The following is a 14,100-nucleotide window of genomic DNA, read 5'->3' on the forward strand; positions in this document are numbered from 1 at the left end:
ACAACATCGCCAATGTTACTTCACTGAATCCCTGTCCTTGTCCAGCGTCAACTCAAACATCCATATCACAAATGCTGTAATGCGCGTCACTGTATCCACCTAACTCCAAAAAAACCTAGGGTTGGGTATTGTTGGGTTTTTTTCAATACCAGTGCCAAAATGAGACTTTTAAAACATTCTGGTGCCGAAACAGTGCCCGAGCTTTGTTTTCATTGCAAAGGCAAATTAAAACTTAAAATAAAACAATACATTAACTCTTAACAGTTTAAAGGATACTTATTAGTACGAATAATAAAATGAATAAAGCCAAACCATCTAGAATAATTTAACACTAAATAACAGTTACATTAACAATAATAGCAAAAATAATTGGGGTTGGTAATTGTCTCCTTACACCAGGAGAGACTCAGCAGCCAGACATTTCATCATTATTTTTTTAGGAGTGGCTTATGTCCCTGCAATGAGAATAGCTGATCCACCTTAACAGTCCACCTTAAATAACCCTGGTCAGTTTTCAATGTGAGGCTAACTTTGCTCGCTAACTTTGTGAATAACTTCCCTCACTTTAATCAGCAAGCAAAACACGGGAGCTTGGCTTGGGTGTTGAGGAGTTGTAGCATTTATTTACTGATTAATAGTCTAAACTGTACACTCACTGCACTTCTGGGTTTAACTTTATACTTTAACTTTATACTGTCTGCTTTGGTTGCAAATTCTTCACTGTCTTGTGTCATGTGTCGCTCTCTCTCCCTCTTTGAGCTACACACTTGCTACTAAGGCTGGATATTGCCACTGATTTCCAGAATCAATGCTCAATCAATAACTGGGGATATTCCAAGTACAATACCAATTTTTGCTGCAATGTGAAAGAGATTCTCAGAGATCTAATACAGAAAATGATTTATGTGGAATTATTTTAAAGATTATTTTTGGGGCTTTTTGCCTTTTAATGAACAGGATGGAGTGAAATGGGAGAAGAGAGTGGGGGGTTGACATGTAGCAAAGGGTTGCAAGCTGGAGTCGAACCTGCAAGCACTGCAGTGAGGCATCACCTCTGTACATGGGGCGCCGGCACTATCCACTACGCTACCAACACCCCAGTGTGTGGAATAATTTAAAAAAAGAATAAATTCAGAATAGGATTAAAACTGAATATTTGATAACTAAATGTTGTTTCTAGAGCAGCAACAGTAAGAGTAAAACAGCAAAGTCACAATATAAACTTAATACCTTACTGATAACAAATCTAAACTGTCAATAAAATAAATCATATTCTTCACATCATAATACTGAGTGAAGATTAGAAATAATTAGAGCTGCTGTGCAGCGATGGGTCGGGTCCGGGCATTTTTAGGCAATGAATGAAAGATACATCCTAGGATGCTCTGGGACACATCCTCAGTGATGTTCCTGAGATCACTGGGCGTTTCGGGTCTTTCAACATCAGACGCCCTCACTCAGGTGACCCAGCCAGGGTTGATCAGGCCCTGGCTTGTGTCCCAGCAGCGTAGTTCCACTGATCGCTCCTTCTGATCCAAAGCCATCTGGAGGCTCTCTCTGCAGCCTCCATGATGTTCTTTATGGCTTTCCTCTTCACAGCCCCTGTGATGCCAAGCAGTGTGAAAACTTTGCACAGTGAGCGGCCAGCAAAGCCTCGGCACCCCACTTCTATGGGCTCACAGCGTGCCTTCCAGCCTCTTCCTTGGCATTGCTCCACCAGCTCCTGGTACCCAGACCGCTTTCGCTCATTCGCCTCCTCGATGCGGTCCTCCCATGGAACTGTCAGTTCTATCATTAGAACTTGCCTTGCAGAGACAGAGGAAAGCACGATGTCTGGCCTCAGGGATGTTGTTGTGACGTGGTCCAGGAACTTGAGTTGCTTGCCCAAGTCTACTCTCAGCTCCCAGTCAGACACTGAGGTGAGTAGGCTGGCTGCTGGTTTGGGTTGTGACTGAGGCTGCTCTCCAGCCCTGACAAAGATGATGTTCCTCTTGCCTTGCTGGTGCTTATTGGTGTTGTTGTGGGCTACGGCTCTGGAGATGGCTTCAGGAGCTGCCTTCAGCACTTGGTCGTGCCGCCAGCGATAGCGACCCTCCCTCAGTGCTTTCGGGCAGCTGCTGAGGATGTGCTCAAGTGAACCTCTCCCAGAGCACAGAGCACAAGCTGGAGAGTCGGCCATGCCCCAGAGATGGAGATTAGCTGGGCTAGGTAGGACATCATACGCAGCTGTGATGATGAACTTGATGCGCTGGGGTTCTGCTTGCCAGAGCTCGGCCTAGGTCACCTTCCTGTCCAGCGCTCCCTCCCATCTTGTCCATGCTCCCTGCTTCTGCATGCCCACCATCCTGCTGGTCCACTCCTCCTCGACTCCTGCCCGCACCTCTTTCAGGACTAGCTGACGTTTGCCCTGCCCATGTGCCTTCTCACAGAGGGGCTGAGGAAAAGCACCGAACCCTGCACGCCCCGTTGCCACTGTGCCCACTAAAGCCCTGTGTCTCAGCCGAGACTCGGCTACCTCCAGGCCTTCCTGGGCTCTCCACTTCCTGCCTGTACGCACCATGATGCCCGCTGATGCAACTCTTGAGTCCTTAGAATCCCGATAGAGCATAGCCTCTCTCGTCCGAGAGACTCTGAACTCCTCGTCAAGGCTGCTGATTGGGAGCTGGAGTTTGTTGGTCTTCCCATACAGTGCTGCGCCGCAGAGGCTGCGAGGCAAACCCAGCCACCTGCGGAGGTAGCTGCTGATCTTCTTCTCCAGGGTTTCTACTGTTGACAGGGCCACCTCATACACTAACAAAGGCCAGAGAACCCAGGGTAGAACGCCATGCTGGTAAATCCACATCTTAAATCTCCCGGGTAAGCCAGACTTGTCTACCGCCGACAGCCACGTTTCAAGCTCCTTGATGGTAATTTGGATTGCTGCTGTATGTGACCCTGAGCCTGAAGTTCCCGTAGTAATTCAAGATTAGGTCCTTGATCTTCCTGGGTACATGGTGTCGGTCCAGGGTAGTCTCAACCAGCTTGTGGGGTATGGAGCCGTATGCATTGGCGAGGTCAAGCCAAAGCACAACAAGGTCTCCTTTCCCCTCCCGTGCCTCCCTAATCAGCTGGGTCACTACTCCGGTGTGTTCTAGACATCCTGGTACACCCGGGATACCTCCTTTCTGGACAGATGTGTCAATATAGTTGTTCTTGAGGAGGAAGTCTGTTCACCTTCTGGATAGAATGCTGAAGAAGAGCTTCCCTTCGACGCTGAGAAGCGAGATGGTTCTGAACTGCTCCAGCTTGGTGGAATTCTCTTCCTTGGGTATCCAGACTCCCTCCGCCTGCCTCACAATTCTGAGCAACAAGCAGAAGAATTGGAAGACATTTTGGAATTTAGCAACACAATCTGCCTTTTGCATCAGCTGAGGCTTGAACTCACAACCTCTGAGACTAAGGATCAATTTCTATCTCACTGAGCTAATTAGTCAGTGACAATTCGTGTGTAGCTTCACAAATTGACCAAGCCAGACGTGCAGGTTTAGCAGCTGTCCATGCATGGAAAAGCAGATTTCAAACCACTGTCAAAAATTCAGTTATCAAAACAAAAATCTGGAAATACACATATTGCATCTAGACAGCATGGAGATGTTGGTAAATTATTTTAACAATGATTGATTTGCTTCATAAGTGAAAAACTGATGTTTACCTAAGTATTGACACTGGACCTGCAAAGTTTGGTTTATTTTCATGAAGGCAGATTTTCTAACAGAAAAAAGATTTGAAGATGCTGCACAGTGGGCTGTCGGTGGCTTAGTGGTAGAGCGGACTTCCCATGTACAAGGCTGTTGCCGCAGTGGCCCGGGTTCGACTCCAGCCTCTGGCCCTTTGTTGTATGTCCCTCCCTCCCTCTCTCTCTCCTCCACTTTCACACTTGTCTGTTCTATCCATTAAAGGCCAAAATGCCCCCAAAAAAGAAGATGCTGCACAGTGATCAGTCATGCTCAGGCAATTTTAAGCAATAAGCTGGAGCACAAGAAGATGTTTACATTACAATGTGGATTCTGCACCAGTTGAGGCACAAACCCACAACCTCTGGAACCTAAGACAGTCATCTACCGCTCTGAGCTAACTGGCAAGTAGCAAGTCAACAGTGGCTTCACAAAGTGAGTAAGCCATTCACTGTTGTGTAGGAAAGCAGCCATCTGTGCATGGAAAGGCATATTTGAAACCACTGTCAAAAATTCAGTTATTAAGACAAAAATCTGAAAATACACATATTGGATCTAGACAGCATGGAAATGTTGGTAATTTGTTTGTAACAATGATTGATTTGCTCCATAAGTGAAAAACTGATGTGTAAAATTGCCATTTTTACATTGACTCCAATTGTTCACATTATAGCAAAATTCAAAATGCTGTCAAAAATTCAGTTTTTGAGATAGAATTCTGAAATTTTCCACACATCATCTACCATGACTCTAGAATTTTGTCATTTTTTTCATGAACATTGAAGATTTATTTAGCAAGAATTTGCATGTATATGTTTACAGTACCGTTTACAGTCAAATATTTTGATGCACTGCATGCTCAATTTTTGATAAATCAAAAATCTGAGAAACATAGTTTTTGTAGGACAGTCTGAAGATGCTCTGTAGCAAGTTTGGTGTCAATTGAGCAAAAATTGTGAGAGGAGATAGGTTTAAGAAGTTTCACAGTTTTTGAAAAAAACAGAGTGATGAACTTCATAATTTTTAGTAGGTTTAAATGGACAAAAGTTTCTTCAGTATTGCACCCAAATGAGGCACTAAAATTTGCATTATGATTTGGTCCAGTAAGTACCTGTTGTATAGAAACTGGTGCTTTATTGGCACCAGGTTTCTGTAGCCACTCCTACCAAATACAGACTGAAATAACCAATGCAGTTGTGTTTGGCCAAAGATATGTGTCCACTAAACACTGTCTTCATGTGGTTGCATTCTGTGATGGCATATTTATTTTTAGTAAACTTATATTTTAGGTACAATTTTATTTTGCTGCTCTGTTCATTTCATTTTTGGATAAAAAGGTTTTGTGACAATTTTAATCATATTTACCTCCCTGAAATGCATTGTGAATAATGAACAGTCTTGTTTTGATGCAAACATTTGTACATAAGTAGTGTGGATGTACAAAAAAACCCCCATTATATATGATATATAAAATATTTATCAAAAAAATCACAATCTCGACCTTACTCTGTTGTAACTACTCCTAATACTGTCACAGGGTCAGAATAAACTCCCTGTTGGCCTCTTTTTGTAGTATGTTAAAGGATTATATCTCTTTTGTGATACATGCAGAGCTAGGAAATTACATTTTCTTCTTGCTTAGTATTTGACATAATAAAGAAAGTAGTAGAACATGCAGCTTCAAATACAGTCCCAAATTAAATAAGGTTATTCTACCATGTATTTATGTTTTTCCTAAAACTATGCTCTGTGTTCAGGTTGTAACCCCAAACTGAGGAGCCAGGAAGGTTTGCTGCCACGTCAGATTGCCAAAGACGCTGGTCACAAAGCAGCAGCCAAGGAGCTTAGGAAAGCAGAGCGGCAACAGGGAAAAGGCAACAAATCCGGCAGTGTCACCCTCATGTCAGATCCTTGGAGCCTGACCCTCCACGACTGGTCTCATGAGTACGAGGCTGAATTACGGCAAGCCTTTGGGAACAAATCAGACACAGTTTCCACTGAGATGTTTATTTCAGTGTTAGAAGAACTAAAAGCTCCTGTTGAACTAGACCAGCTCCAGACAGTCATCTCAGCCCATGATAAGGGAAAAGAGGAGTGTATCAACATCAGTGATTTCATCAAAGGTGTCAAGTACATCAAGAAACCATTCCTTCTCTCCTCGTACATGCCTAAAAAGAAAAAAGGAGAAAAGGGAGGAAAAGGAGGTAAGAAGAAGGGTAAATTTGTCCTCCCCATGCCCATTTGTACCCTCCCTCAGGAGCTAATGCCCCGGCGACCAGACGGGGGCCCACCCCATTTCATGATTGAGACATATTACAACCGCTCAGACATCAGCCGATTTGACCGTGATCACCCACCAGAACATCCTATAATGAATGATTCAGGATGGTATGTAGAGCAGCCACAGAAGGTCTATGTCAATATCAACTACTGTGTGAAAAGTGGAGACCTGGAGTCTCTGGACCTCGCTCTCAGTCAGGGGGTTCCTGTGGATGTTCAAGACCAGTTTTACAAGACCCCGCTGATGGTGGCCTGCTCCAGTGGCAACTATGAAGTGGCTCAGTACCTCCTCAGTAAGGGGTGAGTCAGATCATCTTTGCTTTTCTTTTGTATTTTAGACTTTGGAAACAAAGATTTCACCACCTCCAGCAATACACAAATGCTTTTTAGTCCTATTTGTGAAACATGAATGTCTTGAGAGAATTTCTTCAAATTTGGCACAAACGTTCACTTGGACTCAAGGGATGAACTGTTTAGATTTTGATGGTCAGTGGTCAAAGGTAAAGATTGCTGTGGCCTTGCATTCATCTCATTCTTGTGAAGGCAATATCTCAAATAGTGATTGCCTCATGAAGCCTCATGAAGCATCTTCTTCATTTTCTGAGCCCACTAGATGGTGCTCTTGGTTTAAAAAGAGAAGCCCAAAGAATGGCAATTCAGTGTGTTTTAAACCTTTTGTTGAATAAAAAACGCCAACTAGTGGGCTCAGAAAATAAAGAAAATGCTTCATGAGGCTTCATGAGGCCATCACTAATCTCAAGCACAAGATATTTCAAATTTGGCACAAACGTCCACTTGGAGTGAAGAATAAACTCACAGAGTTTTGTGGTCAAAGGTCAAGGTCAGTGTGACCTCATAAAATATGTTTTTGGCCATACCATAAGAATTCGTGTGCTAATTCTGACAAAACTTCACACAAATGTCAGGATAAAATGATGATGTGATGTTATTTTATATCCAAACAGTCAAAGGTCAGCTTCACTGAGACATCATAATCTGCATAAAACACTTTCCTGGCACCATATCTCAGGAGCAGAAGGGGAGACATTTGGTCAGATATGGAATTGGTGACACTCATCTTGGGTGTCCACCTTGAAACTGTGCTTATTGTATAGGTCTTATGTGCTGCCGGGGGTAAGGTGTGTGTGTGAAGCAGAAGAGAAGAGAAACTCGACGGGTGCATAGAAGGACACAACCACATGGCGGACATGATTTATCCCAGTTGTAATGAATGGGTGAAAGATTATTTATCATAGTTAGGTAAAATAGATAAACAGTAATTCTAATTTAAAGCCACTATAATCCATATTTTAATAGTAACAGTGACTATGTTTACATGCACAAAATATTCAAGTTTTTTGTCTTTACTAAAAGACGGCAATATTCCTACTAAGCTGTTTACATGACTAATGAAAATCTATATTCCACTATTCCAGTTTACCTCATCCATGAAATATAGAAAAGTGGAAGGGGGTATTGCGATATTTATGCATATCCAAAAACCTGTTGATATCCAAGTCTTTCACAATGTTTAAGATAGGGGTGTTTCTCCATCTGATCAGAAATGAAGCCTTTTTTTGGGTGTGCATCTCTACCCCAGCCTTGCAAACTCTTGGCAAGTTGGTTTGTGTACAGGGTGTCCATGATAATGCACAGAGCCTGCTTTAAAAAGCCAAGAGGCTGTGTGTCACAAGCTGCAGCAAAAACCCCAAGTGAGACACAGATTCTGAATGCACTGTATACATGTATACATACACAAATGCTCCTATAACCAAAATATTATATCATATCCCCCATGTCTTAATTAAAAAGTTGTTCATCCATGAGAAGGCCTAACTTGGAATATCCAGACAGAATATATTGCTTACATGACCTGCATCAAATATAGAATATTGTCATATTCAGAAATAGTGAAACATTAGTGTTCATGTACAAAGTAAGCGCATTCAACGTACCACATGACAGCTGAAAACAATGTGATATTTTGAAGGAGGTCGCTTATAGTGATGAACCTATAAAGAATGATCTTTTGAACCTGCAGCTTCACTCGGCATGTCATTTTCTGCCACAGCATTTGGCTGTTGTGACTTGTCTGCACTACCTGCTCAGCAGCAGACAGATACAGTTGGAGACTAGCATCTAAGCACAGTGAAGCATTCCCACAGGAGTTGGTAGAGACCAAAAACAGAGTTAAAAGAGATATAAAATATTGGAGTTAAATTTGCCGGGTGGCCAAAAACACAACTCCAAATGAGTGACTGCTGGTAGTGTAAATTGTAGAAGATTATAGCTTGTTGATATGTCAGTGTTGTCTACAACTTGGTTCTGTTGCCTCTAAGTGGCCTAAGAAACAGATATTGCAGGTTTAAAGTTATAATTCATCACACCTTTGTTGATTTGGTGACATGTGGTAAGGGGTGGTATCAGCAAGTGTGGTTTGATACTACAGGTCCCAGAATTCTGCAGGCAGCACTCACTGAGCAGCTACTATGTCACTAAAGACAAAATAAAAACTGGTGTATCTGTTTGCACTGCAACCAAATAAAACTATGCAGAAAATGACAATGTCCAATTTTGTAGACTACATTTTTAAGAAAAGATCACTGTCAGTGCTAACCTCACAAAAACACCTGACAAAACATTGCAACTGCTTCACAATAAAGGCCAACCTGTGCTTCACTAGTTAAGTGTTTTAGTTACACTATAAAATGTGTTTCTTTTTATATGAAAAGTTTGTTTTTGATTGCATGGTACAAGTATAGGCTATTTAGACTCCCAGATCAGATTTATATTCAGTGTGTAACAAGGCCCATGCCCTACTGATAACACGTGTATTCCTAACAGGGCGGATGTGAATGCTTGTGACCAATTCTTCTGGACCCCCCTCCACCATGCGGCTCATGCTGGCCAAGTGGAACTTATAGAGCTTCTGGTGGAGGCCGGGGCCAACATAGACGCACGGGCCCTCAGTGGAGGCACACCCCTCATGAGGGCCATCGAGAGCTCTCAACCCTCTTGTGTGGACTTCCTCATCAAGGCAGGCGCCAGTGTCAATGCAGAGAACAAGAAAGGTTTGACTGTAATCTGAAATTTTGCAAAGTTCTTTTAAAATACTAATGCTGAAATCAATTTTATCTGGAATACTGTCAATGTATACTAGTGACAGATTAAAGTAAACATATGAAAATATAACTGAATAACATAATAAAAACATACAACATAACATTTGAGGAAACAACACAGAAAATGGGAGCCACTGATTTGGTTGAAAGGCACAATCAATTCATAAAAGGTATTCAACCTTGTGGCAAGCTATCCCTCTGTTACTTGAACTTACTTGACTGACCATGTTTTGTTTTTCGTTTCAGAACAAAACTGCCTGGACATTGCCAGAGCTTTTGCAGACTCCAGAATAATCGACTTGGTCAAAGACAAAATGGATTCTCTGCCTAAACCAAAGGAGACAGCGAAGGGAAAGGGGGGCAAAGATCAAAAGCCTAAACCTGCTAAGCCAAAGGTAACCATGTAACTCCATTAAAATCTTTTTACAAGCCTGCTACAATAAAAATCCTGTGGCTTCAATCTTTCTCATTTTCTTTGTATATGTGAAATGGAAAATTTCACTCTGCTCTTTATTCGCTGTCCACAAAACCAATTCAGGCTCATTACTAATAATAAAAAGGGGGTGGGGCAGTAACTATGGAAATGAAGCTTTTCTTTTCTCTGGAGTCAACTTGAAAAGGTAATTTTCTGCATGTACAGCAGGGTTTTTTTTTTGATTGCTCTCATTTATTGAACTCAGATAGGCTAGCAGAAAAATCAGCTGCTGTATTGTTTCTCTCGCTGTGGTGTATGGGTTTGCCCTTAGGCCTGTGCCCTGTTTCAGAGAGCGGGTTTTGTGAAAACTCTGAGTTAACCCTGAGATGAGGAAGAGGCTGTGGTAACTGATTCTGTCAACCTAACCTGCTTGCTGGCAGGTTTCTTTAACAAACTTTGAGTGCTGCTAGCTACACACTTTCATTTTCTTATTGGTTCAGTCCGCATCAAAGCAATTACTGAAGCGCATTAATTAGTGGAATTTTGTTGTAGGCTATGTCAGAATCAGGATTGTGGTTGGATATAAGTTTGTTACTCTGGACCAACCGGAGAGAAAAAGCGATCAACTTATTTTACACCTGTGGAATTGCAGGTGCTCATGAATGCCGACAGCGAATATCTATATACATATATTTCATAAAAAAAGTAACGCTGCTAAAGCTGCCAAGGAGAGAGAGAGGCGGCATGTGAAATTTAGCAAGCAGAATCCTCTTTGACAGGATGTTGGTGGCTCAGTGGATAAAGCAGGCATCCCATATATATGGCTTTTGCCGCAGTGGTCTGGGTTCGACTCCGGCCTGTGGCACCTTGCTGCATGTTACACCCTTTGTTTCTCTCCTCCTTTCACGCTTAACTGTCCTGTCAATTTAAGGCAAAATTCCCCCCCAAAAAATATTAAAAAAGAATACTTGCTAATTTCAGCAGCTATTTTAAGCACATATAGATGGTTGATGACTTATTTGAAATTTGAATCCTTTAAAAACGATCATACCCAAGGCTCGGCAGTACGGAGGAGACAGGGTGAACTCAGGGTTTCTTACAGAAAACCTGCCAGCGAGCAGGTTAGATTCACAGAGTCAGTTGCCATGGTGATTGACTCAGAGTTTGACTCTCTTTCTGGAACTGAAAACCCAGCATTTCCCTCATTTCAGGGTTAACATACTCAGAGTTTTCACTAAACCCGCTTTCTGGAATACCCCCCAGTTCTTCTGCAACCGAAAACTCCAAGTTTTCCATCTCAGGGCTTGTCATCTCAGAGTTGAGGGTTAGACTCAGAGTTTGTAAAACCTGCTTTCTGAAACAGGCCTGTGCACTACAAAGCAGGTTCAACATCCCTAGGATACCTTTTGGTTATCTGGCTTCACTAACCCTAACATTGTTTGTCTTGATTACTGGTATCATGAAGGTGGTTATCAACTAGCTCAGTCAACTATGGGTTTTCCTATCCAGCCATGAGCATGCACATGTGAACAGGGCAGGGTTGTTATTATGAGTGACATTATCAGAACCACGAATAAAGTAGGCCTAATTCATATGATAAGAAATGAAATGGTGATACTACTTACTGGCAGGAATGTTATGTTTTAGGAGCAAACGATAGCTTGTAATCTTAAAACAGAATAAAAAGATGTAGAAACACCAGAAATAATTTTTAAATAGTCAAAGTAGGCCAAGACTTAAAAAAAATATGTATCAGTATCATTTTCACCTAAGTAGCCTAAAGAGTGAGCATTTTTTGCTATTTGGTTCGATGCACTACTTTTATCTTAAAGATTTAGTTTGGCCTACTAGTTACAGTACTTTTGTGCAATGATATAAATTTGTTTATTTGTTTATTTATTTGTTTGTTATATTATTGCAGGTTACAATAAGCCACCCAGCAGTATTTAAGTTAATAGAATGACCACCTTTATCTGCTGCAGCATTAGTGTTATAAATGCATTAGTTATTAAGGAAAACCTAAAATGGTGCTACAATTGGCCCAGGTCTCGCCTATCTGAAAATATTTTTCAGATCTCTTAACAATAATTTGTTAAGAGAGAAAATCATTTTTTTTGGTTTATACTGTGAAGAATTGTAAAATGTCACTTTTATGTGGTAGTTCAGACATCGACAGTGACGATGTGTGAATGTTTGCATCAGAAGTTCGTATAGCCCACTTAGTGTGATGATCTGAGTGAGTGGGAAACCTATTCAGATGGAATGAAAAGGTTCATGGTAATGCTAATTATGTGTTTGAACTCTTTCACCTTCCAAGATAAACAGGACCACATTATGTTGCATTAGTGAAAGTAGTTCACTCCTTTTCAGTTACACTCTGCAGGCTATGTGCAGCTTGACCATCGTTGCGGCTGCATGTGAGGATGAAATGCCAATTTCAGCCTGTGATCTCTCACTAACTGACTGACAGCCTCATTGAAGTGACAATATAAAAATTCCTCATATTTAAAACTAACAAAATTTGTTAGTTTAGTGACATTTTACAGCTTTTCATATTTAAGACTAACCAAATGCGTTTCTGCACATGGTTACAATTCTCCTCTGCTCTCTGTATCGCGCATGGCGGAGTCGTGTTGGCAACCATGCACCGCTCCACACCGACGCGCCTCTGCCACCGTACAGTCACAAATGTGTTTCAGCATGACACGATCTATCAGACACGTGAACACGGTCAAATGGTCATCAGTATTACAGCGTGCATATGTGCATGTGTCAAGATGTTCTGTGACTGCGCTCTCTCAGTGCGTAATCACCGGTTGTATACGCTTCCACACAGTCCCATCGTTTCCAGTTGAATGGCCCTCACACAGATCTGGTTGATCCGACACTATACAAAATAAAGAAAATTTGTTTTGCAAGTGCAGTAATCTTGCTAGAACCTACTGAACAATATATACATATATACAGTACAGGCCAAAAGTTTGGACACACTTTCTCATTCAATGCATTTTCTTTATTTTCATGACTATTTACATTGTAGATTCTCACTGAAGGCATCAAAACCATGAATGAAGACATGTGGAGTTATGTACTTAACAAAAAAAGGTGAAATAACTGAAAACATGTTTTATATTCTAGTTTCTTCAAAATAGCCACCCTTTGCTCTGATTACTGCTTTGCACACTCTTGGCATTCTCTCCATGAGCTTCAAGAGGTAGTCACCTGAAATGGTTTTCCAACAGTCTTGAAGGAGTTCCCAGAGGTGTTTAGCACTTGTTGGCCCCTTTGCCTTCACTCTGCGGTCCAGCTCACCCCAAACCATCTCGATTGGGTTCAGGTCCAGTGACTGTGGAGGCCAGGTCATCTGCCGCAGCACTCCATCACTCTCCTTCTTGGTCAAATAGCCCTTACACAGCCTGGAGGTGTGTTTGGGGTCATTGTCCTGTTGAAAAATAAATGATCGTCCAACTAAACGCAAACCGGATGGGATGGCATTTCGCTGCAGGATGCTGTGGTAGCCATGCTGGTTCAGTGTGCCTTCAATTTTGAATAAATCCCCAACAGTGTCACCAGCAAAACACCCCCACACCATCACACCTCCTCCTCCATGCTTCACAGTGGGAACCAGGCATGTGGAATCCATCCGTTCACCTTTTCTGCGGCTCACCAAGACACGCGGTTGGAACCAAAGATCTCAAATTTGGACTCATCAGACCAAAGCACAGATTTCCACTGGTCTAATGTCCATTCCTTGTGTTTCTTGGCCCAAACAAATCTCTTCTGCTTGTTGTCTCTCCTTAGCAGTGGTTTCCTAGCAGCTATTTGACCATGAAGGCCTGATTCGCGCAGTCTCCTCTTAACAGTTGTTCTAGAGATGGGTCTGCTGCTAGAACTCTGTGTGGCATTCATCTGGTCTCTGATCTGAGCTGCTGTTAACTTGTGATTTCTAAGGCTGGTGACTCGGATGAACTTATCCTCAGAAGCAGAGGTGACTCTTGGTCTTCCTTTCCTGGGTCGGTCCTCATGTGTGCCAGTTTCGTTGTAGCGCTTGATGGTTTTTGCGACTCCACTTGGGGACACATTTAAAGTTTTTGCAATTTTCCAGACTGACTGACCTTCATTTCTTAAAGTAATGATGGCCACTCGTTTTTCTTTAGTTAGCTGATTGGTTCTTGCCATAATATGAATTTTAACAGTTGTCCAATAGGGCTGTCGGCTGTATTAACCTGACTTCTGCACAACACAACTGATGGTCCCAACCCCATTGATAAAGCAAGAAATTCCACTAATTAACCCTGATAAGGCACACCTGTGAAGTGGAAACCATTTCAGGTGACTACCTCTTGAAGCTCATGGAGAGAATGCCAAGAGTGTGCAAAGCAGTAATCAGAGCAAAGGGTGGCTATTTTGAAGAAACTAGAATATAAAACATGTTTTCATGTTTGTTGTAAAACATGTTTGTTAAGTACATAACTCCACATGTGTTCATTCATAGTTTTGATGCCTTCAGTGAGAATCTACAATGTAAATAGTCATGAAAAAAAAGAAAACGCATTGAATGAGAAGGTGT

The 14,100-nt window shown here is 42.0% G+C and overlaps 1 protein-coding gene across 1 annotated transcript in view; it reads left to right on the plus strand.

Annotated features, from left to right (window-relative positions):
• The window catches only part of ankef1a (ankyrin repeat and EF-hand domain containing 1a), a 78,670-nt gene that overhangs the window by 14,385 nt on the left and 50,185 nt on the right, over positions 1 to 14,100 (plus strand). Inside the window, 3 exon segments of the mRNA XM_049590667.1 lie at positions 5,471 to 6,293; positions 8,838 to 9,064; positions 9,362 to 9,510. Coding sequence (XP_049446624.1) covers positions 5,471 to 6,293; positions 8,838 to 9,064; positions 9,362 to 9,510 — 1,199 coding nt within the window.

Source organism: Epinephelus fuscoguttatus, linkage group LG11 (assembly GCF_011397635.1).
Source record: "Epinephelus fuscoguttatus linkage group LG11, E.fuscoguttatus.final_Chr_v1".
Classification (NCBI taxonomy): Eukaryota; Metazoa; Chordata; class Actinopteri; order Perciformes; family Serranidae; genus Epinephelus; species Epinephelus fuscoguttatus.